A 27,507-nucleotide genomic window follows, 5' to 3' on the forward strand; every position below is an offset into this window, starting at 1 on the left:
ATATGTATATCCATATTATGCAGAAGATCATAAATGCATACTTCAAAAATATATAGCTATTTTGGGTGCAATGTACTCTTTTCCATGCTTGAACACAATGAAAAATTAGGCCCAACTCAGATATCTAGAAATCTAAAATGCAGTAATTTGAAGGCAAAATGTTCAGTGTTTGATTTGTTTGTATGCTTTCAGTGACTTAAAAGAGCTAACATAAATGGAAAAAAAATCACCTGCATAAATGGAGAAAGTTCAATTTTCCAAATATTAAAAAACCAGAGGATTGAATATTGCAACATGACGAAGGCCTGCCAAACCAACTGAAACAATCAATTATTACCTAATATCTTTTATTAAATTTCTAGCACTGTTAAAGCTAATTTCTGAGTTGATGAAATTAGCTCTTTTAGAACTGAAAAAAATTAGCTCCAATCTATCAGAAATACTATTTTATTAAGGGAAAAAAAAAAAAAAAGTGTTCAGCTTGAAGTAATTTCTTTGCAGGCAGATATGCCACCATATAATCCTAAACCAAATCAAATGCCATTTTGAAGAGTTATAATAGAAAGAAAAAAATATTAAAAATTCTTTGATGGTTCCTCCATATTCTAGTATATATATATACATATTTGGTGGAAGACTCTCTTTCAGTTATGCAAGAGTTCAAGCACTCACTTAATGTACATAGCTAACCCTGTTCTCTCCAGCCAGTTCTGGTCAAAATAATTTTGTTCTTCACATAGCCACTATGATGAGGCTACTCTGCTGAGGGAGAAAAACTGTGGGCCAGTGCTCAGTGACTCGGACAGTAAAGTGCTTCCTGAAGTTTAGACGGAATCTCTTGTGTTCCAGTTTGTGCCCATTGTCTCCTATCCTGGCATTGGGAACCACTGGACAGTACCTGGCTCCATCCTCTTTGGATAAATACCTCCTTTCAGGTATTTAGAGACATTGGTGAGATTCCCCTCTGAGCCTCCTCTTCTCCAGGCTGAACAGACCCATCTTTCTCAGCCTCTCCTCACAAGAGATCATTTTGGTGGCCCCACATTGGACTCTTTCCAGTAGGTCCATCTCTTGTGTTGTGGAGCCCAGAACTGGATTGGCCTTCCCTTACTCCTTAAAAGCCATGCAAGTGTCAGAAGTGGAGCTCAGAAGACCCAGCTAGTTATAACACCATGTCTGAAAGCCTTAGGTTTGAGATTAACTCTATGAAATAGTTCAGAGTAAAATGTCTGGGCTATATTTTCCTGCTACCCGGAATTGTGCACAGTTCACTTAGTGAATATACATAATTCCCTTCCCCTTCTCTCCCACTCATGGTCATGGCCCCATCACTCCTCGATATCATGACTCAGGATGATTACAGAAACTGCAGTGTTTCAACTCAGGAGGCACTCTGAAAGTTATAAGTGAATATGTGCCTGTGCAAGAAACTACTGGAACTCCTACATGAATAATGGGACAATAATAAAAATGGTATGACAACTGAAAATAAACTAATTAAGCCTAACTATTTATACAGGCACAAGAATATACAAAGGCTGTGCTGGATGAAAGGCTCACTTAGCCCCATATCCAGTAGTAGCTGATTATGGAAAGAAACCAGGGTGATTATGTAAAGACAATTCTTTAAGCAAACTGCAAATTAAGAGTTTTCATCCACTGTTTTCAGGCATCTTGATAAATCTCTCTTCTATGACCTGCCTAATGCTTTTTGAACTCCTGGTATCCACAGCAATCTGTGAAAATGAGCTCCGCAATTTAATTATGGCATATGTGGAAGAAAACTTCATTTGTTTTAAAATGCTGATGGCCACCCTGGGTGTTCTGTAATTCCTGCAGGATGAAAACCAGCAAATACCAGTTTTCTAATCACCTTCAGATCATTTGTTATTTTATGTAAGTATCATCATGCTCTGTCATCTCTCTTCCAAGTTAAACAAGCTGCAGTTGATCTGGTCACTCCTTTCACATGAGCCATTCTCTGTCTCTGATCATTTTTATTACCTTTTCTACATGTTTTCTAAATTAGATGAGGAATCCAGACATGCACATCTGCTGTACAGGTGACCTATAGGCTTTTAAAATGACATCATAGGCAGCCATCTATTTATTTCCTAATATTTTCTAATGTTTTAATTGTAATTACTTTCAGAAGAATGTAGTGCAAATCCTACAATTTTGGTCTCTAAATTGTAGTGACTGAGAAAAGAGAGCTGTTGGTCATGCTATTTCTATAACCTGAAATCCTGAACACAGTGTGCAGCTAGTCCAGCTGTTGATGACAAGAAAACATAAGGAAAATCCTGAAAATGCTGATGTTGTGATCAAATCATATACCTGTAAAACTTATTTTTGATTGCTTTACAGGTTTGATGCTTAGTTTGTTTAATTTAGATCAGTAATGACTTCAGAAAAATCACAACACAAAAGGCTGTAGACAGATTTCATATAAATGTGCTTTATTGCAGAGAAGTTACATTATTTACATGCTGCAACACATTACAACATAAATCTATCAAGTAGTTCATGGTGGATGCTGTTGGTTGCCAGATAACATTGTTATAAGAACCACGTTATAAAGTGAAGAGACTTACAGCTTTATATACTCTACAACTTGGAGTAGCTAAAATGTTAAAAGTCAAAAGGCAGTGTTTTCTCAGGCCTGCCTGTTGTCATATGCATGCAAAAGCCTAAGGAGAGCAAATATAAAAGTATTGTCCAGTTTCAGGTCTATGATGCCACCAAAGCTGATGATAGGTGTGTACTGATTTATATTTTAAAGCATATAATCTTGCATAAATTATACAAGTCTAATAAGATTGGTATAAATCTAATTATTTATAAACCATGGCTTAGAAATAAAGGAGAAATGCAGCTTGCACATGCATTTAAAAGGACAACCTAGCAAATGTTTGTGACCTTAGTGTTTATTATCTTTTCTCTTAACAGATCTGCTAGAAAACATCTTAATTCTAGAGTTGCACTTCTCTTGGCTGAATAATGACAATGAAACTCCAGAAAAAGACAACTAAGCAATCTAGCCAATATATGCTGGTGGAGAAAAATCTATGAAATACAGAACATTATTTATGTCTAACTTAGTATGTCTTCATTAAGCAATGTTTCTAGCAGCATCATAGTGAAATATAATAGTTGAGTGAAGTTTGGCCCCTCTTTCTTAAGTGCAAAATAATCTAAAGTACCAATTGAATCTGTAGCCCAAATATCCATTGCTAAATAAACTGGGGAAAGCTTTGTTGCTTTCTCAAGGAAAGTTCTCCAATTGTATCAGTCTTAGGATATGTGACTACAACAAGCCTAAAGAACCATAACAGACACTTTTTAAGAAGTGAGGGAAAGGGTCAGGATGAAAGAAAACAAAACCAAACAAGAGTACACAAGCCAGTGCTTTCCCTGGTCAACCAGCCTTCATTCTTCTGCTGCCAGTGCAGCTGGGCTGATGTACACCAGCTAAGGAATGGACTTTGTTTCTGTGTTTCTAGTGAGGATATCTTTAAAAAAGAAATAAAAAAATAAATGAGTAAGGAACTGTAGATACAGAACAGTGGCACAGATACGGTCATGCATGGAGGGCTGGATCCTGCCAGTGCAGCAAGGGACAGTGGTGCTGGGTTGCTGACATGGATGCCCTCATTCCTGGTGGATGCTGCAGCATCCACCAAGCAGCAGTGTGTCCTCGAGGTAAAGAAGGGAGATGAGGACAAGGGAGGGCACCGGGGCTGGTGCCTGCTCCTTGTGAATGTCTTCTCTAAGAGGCAGTGAGGATGTACAAAAATCTCTTTTAATGACACACCTACAGATGCCCACGTCTAACCTCAGTGCCTTTGTGAGTAAGGGCTACCTGCCGTAAGCTGCCCTCCTTCCCCAGTCATACCAACCACCTCCTGAATGTGCTGCACGACCTTCTTCCAGGGGTAGGAGAGGCACAAGGTGATCACCATATTCAGCAGGTTTAATTGTGTATCTCTCCGGAAAGGGTCAACGTGCCCCCGCAGGACTTCCAGAAAGCTGTGTTCCCAGGATGGACTTCTTCCCACACAGGGCAGTTAAGAGTTACTTTCCCTCTGATCAAATCCCACTGAAGCTGATGGAAAAGTTACTGCCAAATTTTGTGAGTGTCTGGGATTGGGGAGGGGAAATTTGGGCACACGGGCTCTAACCCCAGCTCTTTTCCAAACTAAATAGCAAGCTGGATTTGGGCTGTACATGGATCACCACTGGCACTGTTTGGGCAAAGTGGGTGCACAGATGACCAAAGTAAGGGTCCTGGTCAGATGTGTCTTGAAGGTAGAGACCAGGTCTCCAAGGCCATGACTACATCCTACAAAAGAGGAGTAGGGGAGTCAGACCAGCCCAGGATAGCAAAGACCTAAGTCAGCATGTCCCCATGGTGGAATCGAGCACCATCCAGGCTCACCAGGGTGTTTGGGGCAGTTTGGCCACTACCATCTGGAGCTAACAAGCTCTTACTCTTGGTAGAATTTACGAATGAGGCCAATGTGTTCAGACAGCACTGGGACCTGAGCTGACTCTTTTCCAACTGGCTTAGGCATCTCCATGTCCCAGCTTTGGGCTTAGCAGAGGCAGTAGGAAGATCAGGTCTATCTTGTTCTGTCAGCGTAGATGGGCCTGTATTCTTCTGTTCTTTCCAAAGGACAAAAATATCCTCCTCATGTCCAGCTTGTCTAAGTCCCTCCAATTGTTGTATTTTATCTTAAGCCACTTTTTCTATGATGCCACAAAAATCAGTTTATACTACATACGTGTATGTGCATGTGTGTATTAGATATGACATGTTATATATATATATTAAACATATATAAATATCTATTATATATATATATTATATATATATTAAACAACACATTCTATTCAGTCATCCTCATTTCGTGTTCTTTCATTGAATCCCATCACTTCTCTCAAATTGCACAAGTTCTTTAGGACTGAGCTGTCTTTATTTTGGAGTACTGTATGTACAGCCAATTCTAGTGAATAGCACTTCACTGGTACTACATTCAGATGGGCGAGGGTGGAACCTAGTTTTTATTATTAGTGATGCACAGATTCTCTATGATACCTCTTAGGCCCTGGTGGTATATCATGAGTGTTTCTGCACTAAGACTCATAGTTGTAAATGGGCCACCTTTGAATTAAGCTCGTATGCAGGATGAGGACTGTAGCTATTACTGAAAATTAGTACTGTATTAAATACTAACTTTTACTGTAAATGTATGTATAAATTAAAAATAAATAAATAAAATCTAAACTTTTGGAGAGTGGGAGAGAGATGCCATCATTTTAATTCCTGCTGTATATTACAATTGCATATATAGGGGAAGAGAAATATTTCAGATTCTCTCTCCTCACTTGTGTATCTCCAAAGGCCAGTTTCTGGAGGTTTGCCAACAGAGATAAACAGTAAACTGTTGTTCCATATGAGCTAGCTAATATATTTCCCAGGGTTGTCTGGTTTTAGTAAAAGCAGGTCATCATTTCTGGGGTATTATTTGTTGTCATTCTTGCTTGTCTCATTTAGAAATACATCCTCAGTATGAAATACTGAACAAGACCATCATTATGGATGTTTAAAATTGGTATTCTGGTTTCTTAGATTATATTTTCCAATTTCTAACAAACAACAGATAAGTTGTCCTAAGACTTACCAGAATATGCAGCTAAGACGACTGGATTTCCACTATTAACAAAGTCTATGAGCATTAACAGGGAAGTGCATAACAAATAACTTGCTGTGTATAAAACCCCTGAATAATACAGTATCAAACTATAAATTTAAGTAACAGAGAATAAAACAAAAAGTTCACTATATAAATCACAGGAAAGGAAAAAAAAAATCCCCAAAGCCCAAAGGAATTTCCCAATGAGAGTTACAGCTTCCACAGCCAGTGGAAGATTACTGTAATTCTATATATAAACAAAAAGTCTATAGCAGGTATTTTAAATTACAATAAGAAGAAAATATCTGCAGATTGCATAAATGTGTTGTTGTGTCACATAATATCAAAGTTATTTGCAAAAATTATACAATCTGGAATGCTTTAATATGAGACACAACAATGTACTTAAACACACAGTAATAAGAAAATGAGAGCAATCATTATATAAAATGTATTTTTGGGATGCATTGAGTTAGCAGTGCTATCAAGATTAAAATATGCAAAGTGAAAAGTCGTCATTTTAACAGCTGCTCATTGATACCCCTTTTTGCCATCAGGACATTTTCTGTGCCCTACTTCTGTTGGATCTCTAAAGTCCCAAGGGCGAGTTAAAGCCAGTTGTGGCATTCAGAAATAATTCTGTTAAGACCTAGTGTGCGTTTTTTACCACCTTTTTTTTTTTTTCCTTTTAAAGGAGAAGTGATTTCACAAAGGCAGGTTACTTTCATTGACACAGTACAATCCTTGGAGTTGGGAACACATTCTGGGCACCGCTAATCACATTGTTGGCACTCAACAAATAAATAATAATAATAATAATTTGCTTTGATTAATTCCTACTTTTCTGTTGTGCTGATTCCTTTAATTAAAGTGATGCTCCTTAGGAATTTTCAGATCCTTTTGGCCTAAGTCCCCTCTGTCTTTCCTGTTGTCTTTCTTCTCAATGTTGCTACTCTCCTCAGTCCAAAAGCCTCTTATTTTCGAGGTGTTGCTGTTTTATTTGCACTTATAGCAGAGGTGTTCGATAAAGCTACACTTCTTTCTGCATTTGGTAAATCTGGTGTATCATACTCCCAAGGGCAGACTTCAGCTCGAGATGCTGAAGGTTGCTGTAAGTAACTACTTGGCTTACGGGAGTCAGATGAAAGCACATTTCCCTCAGAAGAGGCATTTTTTTTCTGTTCCACCAATTTATTGATGTTTTCCACTGCTTTCGGGGGTAGCTCATCATGCTCCCCAGCACAAATATTCGGTGCATATCTATTAAAGTTCTCACACTTCAGCCCAGGTGAGACCTGAGGCTTGGAATTTGACTGTTTTTTCTCATTTTCAAAAACCTGCTGCTCTTGTGCCTCCCGAGTGGCTGCCTCCACCTTCTCTGAGCTCTGTTGATTTGACTGTTGATACCCCTCAGGTGTCTTCTGCTTATGGTGAGATTTCCCCTTTGGCTGGGAAGGGTGATTTTTCTCTGGCTCTGAGGAAGCAATAGACACATGTTTTTGAACCTTAGAGTCAGAAGGCACAGGACCAGGAGTTTGGTCATATATCTCCCAAGGACAAACTTCTCCTATGTCGAAAGTGTCCTTGTGCAGAGACTTACCTGGGCCTGTGTCTGGATTTGTGGGTGTTTGAGCAACCCTTTGCTGTTTCATAATTCCAGACTTATGTGTTTTCTTTGCTTCCTCAGAGTGGGTAGAGTTCTTCCGATGAGAATCCTTATGCTCCCCTTTATCAGAGGCAGAGTGCTTTCTGCTGGCCTCCTTACCCTTCTGCTGAGATTTATGAGATTTAGTGCTCTCTTCTAGACTTTGCGTTTTACCCGTTAGTCCCAGAGTCTTTTCCTTGGCACTAGCAATAACACTGAGGGATTTTTGTAACACGGACGTTCTTGGATGCAGAGGCTTCTTATCTGCACTTAAATTATGTGCACTTACTGATTTGCACACCAAAGGAACCGATTCAGTGGACACTGCTTCAACCTTTTCAGGAGCTTTTTTGGTTACATCATTACCAGTCAAGGAATCCAGAAGTGAATTCTCAGCAGCTATAACGTCTGTGCTTTCTGTAGTTAAGCTGTTAGGTTCTCCTGTTTGATCCCTAACATGATCGTAAGTGCTGTGGGACTTTTTTAATGAAAAGACTCTGTTTTTGATAGTCTCTTCTTTTGGCTTTACAGAACTGGTGGAATCCTGTGGGTTTTTCTTCAGTGTAGACGTGTTCTTCACAGCACTATGCTCCAGCAGGTCCTTCTCGTCCCTGGAGCACTGCCTGGTGACTGTCTCTGGGATTTCCGTAATACGCCTCATTATCGAGCGACCCAGGCCCTTCTTAGAGCACCTTTTTTTCTGAAGATGTGGGTTATTAGCAATCATCTTCTTCCTTTTATAGATTTCAAGCTGGGCATATAGTTTCTTCAACTCATCCTGTAAAGTAAATAGCAAAAATAGTACGTAGAGTGAACACAGTCAAACAAGCAGCCCAGTGAATGCAGTACATATTGCTCTAAAAATGGCATTAAACTCATTTCACCCTCTTTTCTAATTCTTGAATATGCCATTTCTCCATGAACTCAAATTTCATGATCTTCTACCTTAAAATTAAGTTCAACCCTGGTGCACAAACCGGTTACCTTGCATAGTTGTGCATCATACAGCATGCACAATTAGTTACATTCCTACAATACCCTGTACAAGCTTTCCTGCTGACCCCTACAGATAGTAGGTATTCTGGGATTGTAAGAAAAGTTCCAGGCAGAATTGCCCTTTTATCATTTAACACAGGAATAACGTAGTTTTGTTTCTATTTCCTATGTTTGTTAAAATTATATGTTATATAGTTATGTATATATTATGTACAAACAACTAATCACAGTGACACCAAATGCTGTTTGTGCTTCCAGGTAATTCGAAGAGTCCATGTAAACTGATAAACAACTCTTGCTGTGGATGCTTATTTGTCCTCAGCCTCCAGCATGACTTTCACTACAACTAGTAATGCATCTTCTCTTCACACTAGTGAATTGTTTCTGTGACATTTTACATGACCTGATTACCAGAATCATTGAGAGACCTAAGCTGACCTGTTTCATCTGGTATCTGCAAAAAAAGTTACACAGAGGTGATTCAGAGTTTACTGACAGGAAAAAGTGTTATTGAAATAAATGATATTTAAGTGAGTTATATATACCCGAATATCTTCAGGATCCAAACTATGCTCACTCCATGCTGAATTGATACTGCTGTTCAGATAGGATCCAGATCGACCCATATCGAGCTCATCTTCATAAGCTTCTGTAGCTATATCATCTCTTGGGTTATTGCTTGAATGTGAAAACTGCAATAAGCATTCATAACAAAGATGTTGCCATCAGTGCACTGCAAAAACTTACATCAACAGTTTTCATGACATAGTCAATCACAACAGATTTCATATTCATATGGTTTTCTAAACTCAAAATACTACCCATAAGTTCTACTGGTTTAAGTAGTGTCCTATAGAATATCAGCATTGTATGGAAGAAGCTTATATTCATGGTGAGTTAACTTCAAAGGTTTAGAGATCTGTGTTAGAAAAAACACAACACCTTTGTACTCATTTTGATGCTTATTTGAGCCTCTTTACAGTGCATTTACATTAAGCGAGCATGACAAATATATGGGAACAGTCTTTCAGTGAGAATTAGCAATTAGGCTGCTAAAATCATAAGACTGTATTTTATATTCCATGCAGCTGAATAATCCTGCAGAAAGCAGTTCTCCCATTTTAGATCCTGACCCTGGAAAAGAAGAGATAAGGTGGCCAACAACAACAACAGCAACAACAAAAAAAAAGAAAAAGGAGGGGAAATTTTGAAAAAAAAAAAAAAAAAAAAAAAAGATAATAAGATGATTTTTCTCTTGTAAGTTTTAGCAAATGCCCAGATCAAGCATTGCAGGGAGAGGTTGTGCAACCTTTTTTTTATTCATATGGATTCATTCATCTGTGGTTACTATTGCCTATGTAGTCATCTGGCCTTGGGACTTTATGAATGGAACTAAACCTTGTGAATCTTCTAACTCCTTCAGTTCTTCGGGGTGCTGGAAGAAAAGTCTGTATAGTGTTACACAGAAAATAAGCTAACAATTAAAATGAATATCCTTAGTTATGAGTCAGTTTCAGAAAGGTTAACAAATTCTCTAGGCTAGTCTAGAAAGGTATCTCTGAAGACATGTAATAAAGCATATGGATAAAAAATAAAACTATTGCTAACGACTAGCTGAGTCATTAAAAAAGTAACAAGGATATTCAGTATTAAGGCATAAGTGTGTCCCTTGCTTATGGCTGTTTAATATACATATATTTGAGAGTTTATCAGCATATTCTGTTCTGACAGAAAGGCAAAAGATAGGAATAGCAGCTTCACTAAACTGAAAATTGCATTAACTTGAACTGCTTAGCATTTTTCCTTCATATGCAACTATCACCTTCATTGTTCTCTTTGACTCTTGACTTTTTGATTGATGCTATTGGTCATTCCAAAAGCAATTATAAAATCATGTGTTTGCTGTGGTATTGCATAAGAAGAAAGCTACATCCAAATGATTCAGACTGGTGCTAGGGACAGGTGGAGCTACCTGGGGTTTCCCTACCCTGGTGAGACTAACATATTGTCATTTCATTCTTGGAGCCTGCTGGGAGCTGAGCCGCAGTGCTCAAAGCTCATTCTGTTCTCCTCCCTGCACCCTGCCATCCTGCATCTTCTCATGTCCGGCACACATTCATCTTCTCACCCTGCTCTGCTCCTGGCTCCGCATCATGGGCCAAGTCTCTCCTGAGTATGCAGGACATGGATGTCCCAGACTCTGACTTGCACAGAATTTTCCTTTTCTAGCCAGTAACAACTGCCTGGTTGAAGTCCCAACCACTTCTTCTCATGGCTAGTCTGAGCTCCTTATGCCACATTTATTTAACAGTCCACCCTAGTCTTTTTATCCCCTTGGCCAAACTCTTTGTCTGATCACCAATAGCACAACAGCACAGTCACCAAAGTACATGAAGTAAGCATTTTCAGGCAATATCCTTTACTTCTCATATGAATCAAATCATTTTTTTGTTTAATTTAAATTAAAATTAAAAGTCTTTTAAATCTCTAGAATTTTGAAATTATAAATAAGGAATTTTTCAAAATGTGTAAGAGTTTTTAAAGAAAAAAACATGGTTTTAGGCATTACAGCCAAATTTTACATTTTCTTTTTCTACCAGTTGCTTGCTAATTTTATATAGAATTACTTCTGCAAGACATTTATGTTCCTTGGTCTTGGCAAAAGAAAAAAGGCAGGAGAACCAAATACCTTAGGGATCAGAAGTAGGCCGACAGTGACAGTCACAGTCAAGTGTGTGTGTGCAAAGAACAGCATCAGCATCCAGTCAGACTGAAGTCTCGAAGCAAGAATGAATCTGAAAATAGAATTGTGTTGCAATTCACTGCCTTTTCTCCAGTGCATCAGATTTAACATTTTTAACGTTCTTTAGGATTCTTTTCACTGAAATGCCAAACACAACTATTTTTGTTCTGTACAGCTTCATACAGACCAAACATTACATGCACATGCTTTACCTACATACCACGATTTCAAAATGAATCAGAAAAAATAAAATAAAACACAAGATGGAACAAAGTATAAAAAGAAACAACAGACCTTTGAGGACATTTCTCAGTCTCATGTTTTCCCCTCTATTTAGCTGGTGTTTTTTTTTTGGATGGTGTAAATCGTCAGTTTCTTTAGCGTGAATTGAGTTATGGCAGTTTACATTAAGGATCTGAACTGATGATTTTAGGTTAGGTAAGCACGTGTACTATGAAAATTTGCAGTGCGCTTTGTAAATACAAGATGTCCAGAGATCACAGCTACAGAGTGTGGCTGATAAGCCCTCAAAGAGATAACTAACTGAAATGCATTTTAGTGGGGAGAAGAGAAATGGTCTTGACTGTAGGACCACTCAGGGTCTAAGAGCCCCACAAACCCTAGGAAATGAGTGGCTGAATGTCCTACATGAAGCAATCCCTTGCTGAGCTTTCTAAAAGAGTGGCAGGACAAACACTGCAGTTAAAGTTAACTGAAGCATGCTTGGCTTATCTGCTTTACTGAGCTCCCAAAGATATCAACTGTACGCAATGCAATGGATGAATGGATTCACCACTGGCTTGTAATTTGCAGGTCTACATAAATCATTCAGATCGAAATGAGATTTGCAACTTACCCAAGCCCACAGAAGCATATTTTGCAGAAGCTTTTGTTAACAGAAATAGTCTGGCATGAAACACTGCCTTATATGCCATAATAATGTATTTATCATTTCATGTTTATTACTTTGTAAATGCAGTGCTTCGTGAGCACAATAAAATGTTATAAATTCTTCTTTCTGACAGACCTGTTGCTGTTAAGGTGTGCAGGCAGACGACGAGGCTCAGGCCTGTGGTTTAGCTACCTGAACACATCTTGAGAGCTATTGGAGATGACATGAGAGACTGCTGGATATAACAAATGACAGAGCAAAAAGCTAACAAAAGTTACAGATTGTGCCATGAGGAATGGCACGATTGGACAGGCAGTTAAAGGGGAAAGACAGCCAAACTGCAGAGGTAATTGAAGGGAGCTTTGGGGTCTTTGGGGGGAGCAGAACTTGCAAGGTCAGGGGTAGCAATGTAAGGGCTTGTGATTACCTAGGTAATGAAGCCAGAAGTACCAGATCGAGTACTGGAACCAACAGAAATGACAAAGTAATGAGGGGTGTGTTGTTTACTTGGGAAAACACAAGGACAGAGAAGGGCTAAGGTGGATGGCGGAAGAACAAGCATGGAAAAAGAGAAAGAAGGGACAATAAGAGGGGCTAGTGACACATGCAAATTACTATCTGAGCCCTGTATCTGATCTCTATGGAGATAGAGTTTCTATTCAAATGAGATTTTCCCATATACATTTTGTTCTTCTCAATAGTACTTTCGAGAAGAACATTGTGAGAAATGTTCTTTCTCAATTTTCTCAAGAAAGAGCAAGGCAGGAATTTAATAATATGCTGATCTGAAAACAATCAAGAATCCTCTGTTTCTGAAATGGGAATCACACTTTTAAAGAAGAACAAACATAAACAGTTTGAGGTTTTATTTAGTGCTCATATCAGTCTACTATGAGCTTCAGGGTTTTTCAGACTGGACTGCTGCCACATAATAGTAAGTGTCCTTCAAGATTGTGGCACTTTCAATTTCATGACAACTCAGATATAAGTCTAACATTACAGCTCTTTCAGTTACATGCAGAGCTTGGCAGGGAAGACAGAAGAAAAAAAAAACACAAACACACACACAACAAACTCACATACGGAAAAGTGAACTTGAGACCAGGTTGGGACTTGTGTGTAAAGATATGGACATAATCTCAGGAGGGATCATGTATTTACATGTATTTTGGTTAACTTCAGATACTGTAGGAACATCTTGGAAAAATGAATAAAGTCTGGAAATCTATTACTGAAAACAAACAAATCACTGGCCTGATCAGAAATGCAATAGGACCAAGTCTATAAAAGAGAGCTCAATCCCTCCTTTTTCTCCAATTCCTAATGCTTTCAAGTAAAATCCTCATGGCTGAAGGGAATGAAAATGTTGCATTTTCCCCTTTCCCCTTCCCTTCAATCCAAGGTTTCTTTCATCCTGTCCTATTGCTAAAAGAAACTTCTTAGCACACCTCTACTAATGCACTAAACTGTATCTTCTACCATTGACCAAAGTATAGTTTAGGGATATCAATTAATGGGGGAAAAGTTTGACTGAAGGGCTACTATATTGGTTATAGCCAATTCAAAAGTACTGCAAGCAAATTTTACATCTGCTCTATCAGAAATTGAAAGATACTTCAACCAAATACAAATTTTAAAAATTGTGTTTTTTTTTTTTTAGATGTTTGTGTTAAGGAGTAAAGAAGATTTTGAATGTATGTGGATGATACATACATAAGGGGCTAGGAGATAAGGGGCTAGGAGAAGGTTAAGGAAATAAAAAGTTGCAGAAACATGGAAGAAAACATCAAGAAAGCAGAGAGAAACATGAGCTCCAAGACAGACCAAGAAACTGAGAAGAGTAAGAAGAGTATTTGAAGACTGTCAGTGGAGTGCTGTTAAAAAAATATCTGAGTAGATATAGGATAGGGTCTGTCAGGAGGCAAAGAAAGGTGTACGAATGCCATAAGAAAGTCCTAAGAATCTCTTAGAGCATGAGATGAAATTCATGCTATCTTGCTATTCTGAATTTTCTAGGACCAATTCCTTATTGCAAAGTACTCTGCAGCAAAGCATATATGGTAATTATCATGTAGCTCTGGCAAAGATTGTTATTTATCTGTTACTATTCTAATGATTTACAAGTATGAAACATAGAGCTCATTAGGAGTTTTATAAGAAACACATGCCTTATATTATTGCTGCAGCGTAATGACTTTTTATGTCAGCATATAAACCACTATGCTGCATGCACAAACCAGTGCAATTATCTCAACATACAGCTGCACTTTGCCAATCTGTTACACACCAGGACAAGTTCATATAAGCCAACATCCTTACCTGCTGCTTTTCTAGGGATACAAACCAATGAGCAGAGTGTAAATGATTCAAGACAGACAGTATTTCTGCTACCTTTAATTTATCACATATAGTGATATATACATATATCTAATTTATTGCATCTACTTTCATCCAAGATCATATTAGCTAGCAATACTGAAAAAAAAAACAACACACTAAATATATGATTTACAAGTTGACTGTACATTTTCTTGAATCCTGTGGGAACAGTTTTAAGTTTAGTAGTTACTTAATTTGCAGAATTAAATATTTAAGAGACCTTCCATTATTCATCCTATCCCATTTACCCATTTTAAGTTGCACCATAAGAAACCTGAAAGATAAATAGTTAATTACTAGATCTACAGATCACTTGCCTAATTGTATGGAATATAGCAGAGATAATGAGCTCATTGTGAACTGCAACAGCCATATAACGTGGCTCATGAAATGCTGATGGGACTGTCCGCACTGCATAGCAGAGATAAACACCCCACAAGAGGAATAAAAATTCAGCTGTGAGAAGAACAAAAAGAAATAATTTGCAATTAGTTTTATAGATGAAAAAGGAAGGAAATTTGAAGCACTATAGTATCTTCTGTATATATGAGCAGATAAAGACAGTACACAGTTGTAAATTTATATGTGCACACACAGAAGCAAACACTTTCAGATATTGTTACTGTGCATCATGCATCTGGTTTTAATTTTAAACACCTCTTTTTTCCAGATCAGGAACCTTTGCATTCATGGTGTTTCAGTTTTTCAATATACAATCATTAAGACAATGTCTAATAATTTCTCGCTTGAGACAATGTCTAATAATTTCTTGCTCATTTTTCAAATTGGGACTATAGCAACTTGATGTTATTTAAAATAACAAAATATGTTTATCTGTAGCTTTAGTTCTTGCTATGGAGGCAGCTACTGGTGCTACTACAAGACTACAAGTTTCTAAGTGAATAGTTTCATTTCAAAGGTTTGTAACTTAGATTAAACAACATATTTTGGATGAAAAAATTTCCACTGTTCACGACAGTTAATCCTGCTGGTGCCCATAATATTATGAGTCATTTCTGAGGGTTTAATGCAATTATATGAAATGACGCGTTTCTCTCTGTTAGGAGAAATATGAGTAAAGGAAGAATGGAGGAGTAAAGGGTCAGGATCTGTTCAAACTATCCTGTTAGAGCTCATTCATCTGCACCCACTAGTCCTCTGGCTTCATTTCCAGTAGACAGTCTGCTGTGACATCATTCAATTTACTTTTGATATGAATGAAATAATTTCATATTCATCTCGAAAAACCTCCCCTTGCAAAAAATAAAAACCTCAGCTCTGCCACATAGCTATGAGTACAGCTGGCACCTTTACCTCTTGCCTTGTACTCTGGGCTGATGATGGCTGGAAGTGGTTACGTCTGCCCAGCAAGGTGCAATTCCCTATCAGACCCCTGCAATAATGGCACTGCTGCACGACAGCTTCAGAAATTGACTGTGGTCCTGTTGTTACTCATACACTGCTTTAGGCTTGGTGAACTTTTGCATCTAATCCAGTGACTGCTGTATTTTGTTAGTGACCATCACCTACATTCAGTTCTCTTGAGAGCATGTTTGTACATATACTCGAGAGGAAAAAGAAGAATGGGAGGGATGGGATTGAACTCACCTATACTCAGCTACCGAGTAGTCAGGTGTCCAGCTTGGTCAGTGATCCTCCTGCTGCCTATGAACAAGCCAGCTCTGCAATGCAAACCATCACATCCTAACATGGCAGGAGGTGCCACGTCTCTCCTTAAAATTGAAAGCACTCCAATGATTACCCTAAGTATCTAGACTTTAGATGTCCTGGTAGGTAAGCTGAAGCCTACCCTAGCTCCTCAGCTCTGAAATGAATTCAATCAGCTGCCTGCACTAAAGAAAAGTTCCTTATTCAGCTTTTTGTTGTCTTTGGAAATTCCATACTTTGTTACTAGATCTTAAATTGCCACTGATTGTATGTAAAGAAACACATTATCTTTACAGTAAAAATACAGTCAGGTGTAGTATAATCAAAAATCATTTCTTCCTCACACTTCTTTTTGCAAATACATTTTATTATACTGTAACCAGAGCAGGAGATCAGTGATATCACCCCATGGTAGTGATCAGCAAATCATTATTGGTCTGGTTTGGATAAATGTCCAAATATTTGTGAACCCCCATTATCAAAAGATTGAAGTAAAATATCTGCACTGTATATCTTATGAGATCAGGTCCTCTGGTTGCTTCTACTTATAACAGCATGTAACTGCTGCAAAGTACATACATTATCATAGTGTTACAGCATTTCAAGCTTCTAATATCATATATGTAGTTAGATATGTTACCAGTGGAGTCTATTACTCTAGCTCCTTAAAAACACCTATGCAGAAATCACCTACAAAGCCATCTTGCTCCTGAAGTCCTCTCTGAGCAAGTGGAATACAGATTTTGCTTCAATGAAAAGAGATTAAAGGCTCCTTTACAAATGTTAGCAGTTTTGTTTTCTCGAGGTACACTTGTCTCGCATATGCAGAATTGTGGCACTGAGAGGTATTGCTCTTCAAAGTAATGACATTCCTTGCTCTAATTGCTCTGTATTGATTTCAGAAGAAATTGAAAAGAAAAGAATGCATTCACAGGATTAGGTTGCTAAAGCCAAATCACTGTATTGTACTGTCCTATGGTCTACGGATCCCTAATTTCAGTAGGCATCACAGAACATGCCACGTATCCCATTACCTCTCATTTTGCCTTTCCTCCAGAGTGCTCCACAGTATAAATAAATAAATGAATAAATAAATTATCAATAGAGTTGCATAGATAATATAAGAGCTAATTATGAAGTAAGAGGCATACTACCCCAAAACACAGTTCATTTTTCTTTCTCTTCTACAACTGAAGTGAGAAGAGCCCCATGTCTCTTATTGTTAGAAATGATTAGTTACCATTGCTAATACAGGTTGAGAGTTTGAAAAAGCTGGGCTTTTAATGGCATGAAAATACATGTGCTAAAAGTATTCCTACTTCAAATAAACAGCATAGGCCAAATTTTGCTTATTTTTACCAATAAAAAAGAAAGAAAAAAAAAACACACCACATCAACACTGCAGTAACCTTAAAGATGTACAAGAATTATAATTTTTTTGTATGCAGACTGAAAAAAAAATGTATAATCAATATTTCTGAGAACACAAATGAAAGTGAGTAAGTCAGACCCAGGTAGCAAGATGAATTACAGTCAGTGAACTGCATTAAGTAGGAGTGAATGATTCCCAGATCTGATTGCAAATTTCCCTGTTTTCACTTTCAGAATCAGTCACAAGGAGTTCCTAAAACAAGAGGGGATTTCAAAGCATTAGCATACTGGACCATAACAGTAGTTTGCACTGTTTAATGCATAATGCTTTAATGCATAATGCTTTGCACTGTTTAATGCATAATGCTTTACATTTAGAGCAGAACTGGCATTCCTGTCTGCAGATAATAATTAGTGTGACATCTGGTAACACAGATAGGAAATAGCTTTTGAAACACAAGGTAAAATAACAGAGTTCCTATAGTTGCTAAGCCCAATGATACAATAATTTCATTAGCAATAACAAAAAAAATCTTGCTTGAAAAACAATTAATTATCAAAACCACTAATTACACAGCTTAAATGCATTGTGCAGAAGTTGTGCTTGAGGGGGAAAATTGAATTCATATAATTAGCTACAGACTACTAGTGCATGTTGTAATGAGAAACTGAAGATGTTATAAATTTTTGCTGTATTATTTTCCAGTTGGTCTTTCTGGTTTCTCAACATCAAATAAGTTAGTTATATATTTAGTATACTTATGACAAACACAGGTGTAGCTAACTTTAAATTGGTAGACAGGATAGGCAGACAGTTAAATAGGTAAGAGCAAGATTCTTAAGCACCACTCATCTCTGAAGTCCTACTAGTTTTGTTTGGGGCACACTAATGACTCTCTTGCACCAAGTATCTTTTATGATTAAAATCTGGCTTGCTGAACAATTTTTCAACACAGGCCTGGTGTGAGAAAAGTGACTTCTTGACAACTAAAGGACTACATTAGCATAATGCAAGCCCACCAAGACCAAACTCAAAGCTCAAAATGCATAATCTTGTTCCTTTAAATATGATTTATCAAAAGGCCTAAAAAATATTCCATTTTTACTTATGAAGCAGAAGAACAAAAAATATCTCCTTTTCTTACTTTGAAAAATGATGGAAATTCCTTGGAGAGACAGCTGTCAACCACTATCTGGCCAGGAAATGTGAAGTAAAAATAAAAAAAAAATAAAAATAAAAATCAAGCTTTTAAAATACTCAGAGTAGCTATTTTGTAACTGTCCAAACCAGGCATTTCAGATTTCACTTGCAAATCTGTAAGAGATAAGAGACTAAGAAAAGGAATAATTAAAGACACAAGTAGATGCACATATGAATGGAAGGTGAGATGAAAACATAATATGGCCTCAATATGCCATGTGCAGGGATTAATTAATCTTTAAATATATCTCTTGCTAGCTATCCATTTCTTATCCTTAGAATATTTTATCTGGTCTTTGCACTATCTAATTAACCTACTTATTTATATTTATATATAAAAAATAAAGATCATTCCTTTTGTTTGCAATGTCCATCATATTTAAAAAAAAATGGAGCATTTTGGAGCACTTAGCTCTGTTACCCAACACACCAAATGATGCTGGATACAGCTGGCCTATTACTACTAACAGTGCACTATGTCTGCTCACCTGGGATTTCTTTGGGTCACTGTTCATATTCCACACCTTTTGATAATGAGGGACAATGATACGTTCACAGTATGTGATATGTTTCTGCTCTGTAAAGAAGGACACGCTCACAGTTGGTTTTATTGACTTAAATTACCTGAAGATCTGCCATAATATATGTACTAGGTTTTGGTAAACATTCAGTTGTCTGCGCTGTCAATTATTCTTTCATATTTAAAGCCAGTACAAAGCACAGCTCTGTCCAGAGACAGTCACTGAATCACAGAACTATGGAATCGTTTGGATTGGAAGGGACCTTAAAGATCACCCAGTCCCAACGCCCCACGCTCAAAGCCCCATCCAGCCTGGCCTTGAACACCTCCAGGCATGGGGCACCCGCAGCTTCTCTGGGCAGCCTGTGCCAGAGCCTCTGCGACATCTTCTTGCATACGATGCAGGCTGCCCCACTCCTGCCCGCCCAGCCCCAGCATATGTGAATTCTCTGTCCTCATTCACTGCGTACTCTGCAGATGTCTGTACTTCAGCTGACTGTATGGGACAGTGGAGTGAGATATGGGGAACTGAAAGCCATGATCAGAGCGCTGTTCCTGTCCTTTAGGATTTGGAAAAGTTAAGACCTTCATTACACTTGAATGGGCAACAGAAAAACACCTGCAGATGGCAAAGGGAGAAAGGTAGTAAGGGCATGACATCAAGCGTGGTAAGAAAAAACAGATTCAGACAAGCAAAAATCACATAAGAAAACCTGAAAAGTCAAGAAATGTTAAACTCCTGATTTTTAAACTGGGACACTAACTCTTCTTAGAGGCCTTAGGAAAGTAGTCCATCTTTACCTCTCCACCTTTGTCCTCTCTAAAACTTGGACAGCACTAACATAAAAATATGTAGTCTTTATTTGCCCTCTTTTGCACGTGTAACCTGTTCAGGAGAACTGAATTTTAACTTTGTACCTCAGTACTTCAGAGTTAAAAGTCCCACTCAAGCCATGCTTCAGAGAGATGATCACAGAGCATGTTTTTCTTGCTAGCTGGGGGCCAGCTTCGACATTTTTGCTGCAATGGCAGCAGAAGTGAGCACACGGCTGTATTTGCAGCCAGTGAGACCATATATAACATGTTCTGTACAGATTTGACTAAGCTCTGTAACTGAGCCAAAAGCATTGCAAAATGGACACCCAGATTAAATGGACCACACAACCCTAATCTCATTGCGCCTCAGTGCTGGTTGTGCAGAATGGGGATAATGCCACCTTGTCACTGAAGAATGGCAGTGGAAATAAATTTACCCGGATTTGTGAACATCTTAAATCCTAAACTGTGAGTTTCCTTCCCACCCTGGTCTGGAAGGAAAGAGTTATTTTAGGCTGTCCTGGTTGATGCTCAGCCCTCCTTGCCTGACAGCAACGTTCTTCTCTTGTGACTCTTCAGGCCAGCCCCAAGGTGGACACGGCCATGGCCTAGAGTTGCTGCAAGGAGCTCCCTTGAGCCACCATCCCCATCCCCATGCTCACTTGCACTCTGTTGTCCAAAGGCTGCCTGCAAGAAGAAGACAGCCCTGAAGGTTTGAAGCCAGTTTTCATGGCTTTGTATGATGTTCCATGTCTGACCATGCTGATTTTGCTTAAGAAGCACTACCACAGGACAACACGACGCTGCTCTCCAGAGATGGTGAAATATTTTGCAGGCTTTTATTACATGTATTTAAGAAGGGAGAGCCTTTTATGGCTATGACCTTGACCAAATCCATTTGGCATCCTGAACTTTACAAAACAGTATTGTTCTACAGCTGTACCATTTTTTTTTCAGATTTTGGATACAAACTCTAACTCTCACTAAATCCACAGCACAGGCAGGCTACAACTCATCTTCTTCTCCATCCCATTTCATCTCATCAAACTAATGTATACATTTTAAATGCCCTGTACTGAAACAAACTGCTCTGTAGATCTGGAAGCACAGCTCTTCCATCCATTTCCTCACTCTGAGTGCCTTCCGGAGCTGAGAGAGCTCCACTGTTAAACAGAAAAATCATGTCCTAGATTGCTCTCCATTTCCAGCCAGTGCAGTCTCTTTCTGCTTCACTGAATTCAATCTCCCACCTGGAGAGCTGTGCCATGTCATAGTAGAAGCTTTTTTCTTAGGCTGAAAGGATTTTCCTATATTTCAGCAAACTCTGGTTACATGCATAAGTCTTCAGTGCTGAATTATTCAAAGCAAGTTATAAATTATCCGTCTCTCTCAGCATACCTCAGGATTATTTCAATTAGCCAGGCACAGCAATAAAGAGACTTCTGTGTGGAGTAAGAATTGGTGTCAAATCCTGACATTTTTTCTCTACCAGAGGTTGGATTGTCTGTGGCTCTGCATGGTCCCCATGGTTTGAGGGTGACCTAGAGATGCCTTTTCCTGGCAATGGAGACATTGGAGACATATCCAGTGACCTGAGTGTGATATATATCCATGTGCCCCTTCCATAGGAGTCTCCCCACATGAAACTTATGGCCTACAGTTTCCAGGAACTCCTCTCGTTTCTGCATGTTCCCTCTCTTATCCTTTACACTCCGTTTTATTCCCTCCTCTACCCAGAGGTGCTGCCTTTCCTCAGTCCTTCCACAGTTGCTGTTATTAAAGCCAGCTGACCACTCTTCTGGGCCTGTCATCCTCTTCACTTTTGTGTGGGTGGAAGAGGGAGAATTAGAATCAGAAAGATTTACCACCAGCAGCTGAAAGCAAGCTGAGTGTGGGACCTCTTCTCTCACAACTTAAAGAGGTTGCGATCAAATGCCAACAGGATTCAAAATACTTGAAGGTCTGGAAAGACTTTAAAGTACAAACAAGAATGCTGCAAAGACAAGACGAAGTCAGGGCATCTCCCAGCCTCTCCCAAAGCCGTATCCTCCTGCAGGTGGTTCTGAAGAATCTTAAATGTGGTTAAGAGAACCTGTACATGGTTTCCTTAGCAGAAACATGTTGTAGAAATGGTGCACAAACAAAGGCTGTTGGCTTTCATCTGTGATGTAGCAGGTACAAAGAAAAAGCAGTGTTAGAGCAGGTGGCAATGCAACCCAAACTGCTCCAGCCATGAGTTCCAGCTACTTTTGAGAAAGGGGAACTGAAGAATGATGGCTGCTAATTGTTAAAAAAATACAAACAAACAAACGATGTATTTAAACAACGCACCTTCTGAGTATCTAACACGAGAACTGAAGCCAGATCTTTGCTGGTGCTGAATTCCAGCAAGTTCTTCCTGGCTAGGCTTTCCACACAGAGGAGGCTATAAACACTACTTGGAAAAATCAGTCCCTAGATGTCTCTAGACAGCACCCAAAAGGGATAGATGCTCTTGACAATTTTGGCATTAAACTCTGTACATTGATGTTAAGGAGAACATGGCTTAAGAACACCCATTTGGAAATTAACAATTCTTCATTCATTGCATACTCTGAACAATGTACCCTAAATATGGCATAGGGCCACTTCTAATGGGGATAACAAAAAGAAATAATAATCACTCATTTGCTGAATACAGCAGAAAGCCTGTAGAAAATTTAATAAAGGGCTTTGTAAGGCTGTATTACAATGCTCTAACTCGGAACCGTATGGATGGTCTTAATTCCCAATCTGTCAGAGCCCGTCCTGGCAATTCATCCCGTCTTTAGATGCAAAGATTATATAGGTTAAATATTATTAAATGAAGAGGAGGAGGGAACTCTTGGGAACACAGACTGAAATGCTTACTTTGTTCCTTTTCCTGGCTGAGGGCATTCAGTAATCATGACAGAGCCTTGTGTTTGAAACTCTCCTTATAATGAGGACCCAAATCCTGAGCTCCCAATTAGTGTGCTGGTGCAGCAGCTGAGCCAGAGGAGAACAGCTCCTGCCAGCTGGGAATCACACAAGTGCCAGGGAAAAATACCTGACTGCATTTGGTTAATACCTGCCTTTTACTTCTTGTTTAAGTAAAACATTGAAAAAAAGCACACAGGATGTATGTGGGAATTTTTAAAAACTACAGTTTAAATGCAATCTGCATTAGGTAATACCCTGGCTCTAATGAAGTCAGGATCGTTCACCTGCCAAGACCACCTCTGTTTTTTACTGGTGTTTGTGCATGCATGTTTACCTCTCTGCCTAGCTTTCCCTCTTGCCAGGGGCTTTGCACGTTAAACTTATTTTGCAGTTCTTCCAGATTGTAGGAATTTTTTTTTTTTAAGTACTGTGCTGATATTTGTTTTGTTTATATGTATTTTTCCTCAGGAGAAAGAGTAATAGTTTGATTTGTGACACTGCCACAAATTACATACCACAAGTTTTTCAGCTGCTTTTCTCTAATTTGGCGTCAGAAATCAGGCTGTGGCAGGTAGAGGTGTAGAATATACCCAGGCCATAACAGAAAGACTTTGTGGATGAGCTTTTTCAGGCCCTCAGGTCCTTCTCTAAAATCTGAGGTTGTGATCCACGCTGCCATGGCTTGTCAATGAGACAGATGCCACAACCTCTAAAGTGATGCACAAACAAATACAAAGGAAATAAAAGAATCTAGGCAAGTGACAAATAAAATACCCACAAGCATCCAACCTCGAGGAAAATGCATACTGATTTACATTACATTACATAGATAAAATAAGCATTTACTGAATGCCAATTTCTCTCATCGGCATAGCACAAAGCACAGAGGGCGATGTTAGAAATGGTGACAAGCTTTATGTCTAAGTCCTTACTTCACTCAAAGAGAGCATCCTCTCAAACTTAATGGAAATGTAAATATAAAACATTCACTGCCATAAAAGTCTCTCGAGATGGAGCCTAAGTAGTGTGATTAGTATGGAAAATGCTCCATAAATCCTAACTCCAATAATCTCTGGTAGCATAAAGGCTTCATCTCATTATGACTTTTTAACAGAGCCTTGTTAATTCTCACTTCACTAATCTGTGACCTTGAAAATTCCCTCTCCACATTTCAGTGAGACATTGACAGCAGAATGAAACAGTGAGGTATTGGAACCGGTATTTGGAATATACTCCAAAATATGCAATAGTTTTGTATAAAATCTTGTGCCTGGCTAAATTAAATGAGATTACAAGCCTTTCATAAATTAACATCTGGCATTTTTATTTTGGTATTTTAAATGAAATATCATTATCTATCAATTAATTTGTAACATAGAATCTTCTCCTAGGCTGCTCCCAGTCAATTGCAGAAATAAAAGGGGTTTTGCATTACATGTATTTCTCCCGACATCTCTTTGATATAAGTACCTGTTTTTGGAAGTAGATCCTACTGTCTGTAAGCTTTTCAGACTGCTGTTAACAATAAACCTGAAATACACCTGAAAGTGCACATGCACAGATATGTGTAGAGGCACACACACGTCAGTACAGACCTGTAGCTGTACAAATCCTGGCAGCACTCATGTGACTCCACAGTTTACTGAAGACTTGCACAAATGTAACTCTGCTTATAAGGTAGTTTGGGTGAAAAGGCAAAATGCCAGAACAAAAAAAGCTCTGTCCAATTTTGTTCAGGCTTGAGAAACAGTTTTGCCTCTACTACCCCTGAGTATATTTTGGAAAAAAAAAAAGAAAAAGAAAAAAGAAAAACACTTTAAAAACCCCTCTAGGTGTAAGTAAGTCTTCAAAAACAGTCTTTGTTCTTTCCAACGCTAGGCATACAGTAATTTACATCATTTCTTACAATAGGGGACTATTGGTAATACTCAGCCATTAAGATCTGAGTTTTTATTCAGTTTACTAGCACAGCTGTAAGATCAAGAGAATAAAAAGATTTGTTTGCCATTATGCAACAACCACCAGTATCAAAGTTTTAATAATACTACACTGCATTACTGGCTGTGAAATGCAGTAAAATTTTCATCCAAAATGGCTCAGTGCAGATGACATCATGTTCTACATTTAATTCTCTTCTGTTATTAATTTTACAACATCTCTGGTGATTATACTGTTGCATTACAGCAAAACATAGCTATATTTTATCAGCATACACCTACAAAAGGATCCAGATTGAGACACATTTCAAGATGTACTCATTTATACTCATCTCTGTGTGGTTTACCCATGAGTACATTCCCAAATGAAGTAGCCTGAGAGATCTTACATGAAGGAGGGAAGAGCAGAGCACAGGGATGAGAGAGGAGACAGAGCAGCTTAGACCCATGGAAAGTCCTTGGGGAAGCTGGAAGCAGTGGTTTGTCCTTTAAAATGGTTGTGTGTTACTATGCACTGGCCTTCTGTACAGAACTCAGAGAAAATAGCCCAAATACACACAGGCTGCTTCTACCCATCTTGCCTTCACTTTCACAAGGAGAACACCACATTGCCTTCATTGCCTTTCCCTCATCCTCAGCAGCAGAGCTCTGTCAGTGGGGATATCCATGGGGAGGCAAGGAAAGGGCAGAAAGGTAAGTTTTCACTTCATATTTCAAAACATTGACATATTTGAGATGGTGGGTGGCACACCTATGTAGTACTGGAAACGAGGGCTCTAAGCGCAGATGCTCTGAAGTTGTCCAGCCACCAGGAAAGGGTATGTTACACCATAAAAGTGAACGTTGGCATGGGGAAACCACTTTTAAAATAAAGGAAACAAAGGTGTGTTATTTTTCTCCTTGTATGATGGATTTCTGCAGGGTGGCATTTTTTAGCTCTTGCCTACCCCAAGCACTGACAGCACTTCTAACAAACATGTTAAGTTGGGAAGTTTGATGGGCATTTCCTATTCCTGTTACTTTGATACTAATTTCTGTGCAGTTATGAAAGAGTGCTCTAGCAAGTTCTTCTCCTCTCCACGTGACAGCTCTGTCCAGTTCTGTGGTGCAGAAGCACAAAGCCTTTGTTATTTCTGCCAAAATTTCTCATGTGTAATAGTGTAGAATAGCTAGATACATTCTGCCTTCAAATATGACAGCTCTTGAGCACCACTTTGTTACTACAATCCAAGTTACAAACCTTTGAAAGTCATAAAATTCTCAGTATATTTTAATTATACTTCTCAGACCATTTAAAAAACACCTATGCCAATATTTCATTCTCCTCAATGTTTTTCAAGTGATGTTATGCATCCTGATAAAGCTTTAAGATATTCTAAAAGAAGGAAAATGTAAAGAAAAAGCAACTAAACCTTAGTTTAGACATTAGAGGATAAGCTAGAAAATGAACATACCAACAGCCATCATGTAATCCCAGCGGTCTAAGAGGCACATATTGAAGATCAGGTGGTCAGATGTTTGTCCTTGGCCAATGAGTGGAATGTTTCTCTCCAAATTTTGGGTTATTGCAGAAGTCCAGCCAACGAGGAACCAAAAGACTACCAGGAGAATTACAGCCAGCATCCTCATCACTCGCCCACCTGTCATGTATGGAATACGCTGAGCAGTTCGGGACAGGAATACCTTTAAAACCCTGAAAAATTCAGACATGGCAGAATTGAAAAGAGAACTAACTGTGTTGCAGGAATTAGATTTTCATTTTATTTCACTATCAGACAATTAAAAAAAATATATCAACATTCTCTCTCTTGACAGTATATAGAAGAGTAAAATTTGAAACATTATTACTTTCATATTCATCATATTTAAATGGAACTGATTGCTGCCCAGAGAGTGCTACAGAGCACTAATAGAAAATATTAGCTATACTTATGCTAGAGACATGCATTCACATGCTGTGTTGTCAGGCTATTTTCTACCTTCCAGCTCCCAGTGGAAGACTTCTGTCTTTGGAAAAGGGAAGGTCATATCCATAAAACAGCAACCATGTGTGAGATTTTATTTTGTTGTGATGCTGTCTGTCTGCTCATCCCAAATCATATAATTCCCCTATTTGATATTCTTCTCATAGACTCTTGATGCTTACAAGACAACATCCTGTTCCTCGTAGAGGTAACTGTGGAAGGCACTTTCAAAGTGATTTTGTCCTCAAAGCCACTCCAGTTCTAGATTCCTGAGCATGAGCATGACCACTGAATACTCTTGATATCCACATGGGATTAATTATCACTGAGGTTTAGAAAAAAATAATTTTTTAATAAAGTTGAGTTTTTAAAAACCCTCAAATATTTGCAGTGTACCAAGCTCCTCAGCCAGATCCCAAATCATTTTATGGCCAGGCCTGCACTTTCAGCAAAAAAATCACACTCCAGTTTAATATTTATGGTTATTTTTGTCTAAAAGGAAGCAGAAGCAACCAGCTCTGCCGCTCAGACAAACAATAATGCAATGTCTTTTAAGGCAAAAGCACAAAGTCTTTTCCACATCCATAAAATGAATCAGCATTTGACTACAAACACAGCCTTCACAGTGTGCGTTAGGTGAAGCCAGAGATCTGAATATGTTCAACATTATTCAGCTGTTTCCCTCCCAACAGTCACTCCACAGGGAGTCACAGGTTTTGATCCTTCCACATCTGATTGA

General features: G+C 38.5%; 1 protein-coding gene across 2 annotated transcripts in view; it reads right to left on the bottom strand.

Moving 5' to 3' along the window:
* Positions 1-2,442: 2,442 nt before the first annotated feature.
* GPR158 (G protein-coupled receptor 158) overlaps positions 2,443-27,507 on the bottom strand; it is a 194,652-nt gene continuing 169,587 nt past the window's right edge. The window contains exons 7-12 of one of the 2 annotated variants that reach the window (XM_068673690.1): positions 26,259-26,497; positions 14,669-14,807; positions 11,027-11,132; positions 8,883-9,029; positions 7,297-8,119; positions 2,443-7,170 (exon numbers count right to left, since the gene is read on the bottom strand). In XM_068673690.1, the coding sequence (XP_068529791.1) occupies positions 6,671-7,170; positions 7,297-8,119; positions 8,883-9,029; positions 11,027-11,132; positions 14,669-14,807; positions 26,259-26,497 (1,954 nt within the window). In that variant the 3' untranslated portion in view covers positions 2,443-6,670. Of the gene's footprint in view, positions 8,120-8,882; positions 9,030-11,026; positions 11,133-14,668; positions 14,808-26,258; positions 26,498-27,507 lie in introns of both variants that reach the window. The other variant, XM_068673689.1, reaches the window with a different exon arrangement.

This window comes from Anas acuta, chromosome 2 (genome assembly GCF_963932015.1).
Source record: "Anas acuta chromosome 2, bAnaAcu1.1, whole genome shotgun sequence".
Lineage (NCBI taxonomy): Eukaryota > Metazoa > Chordata > Aves > Anseriformes > Anatidae > Anas > Anas acuta.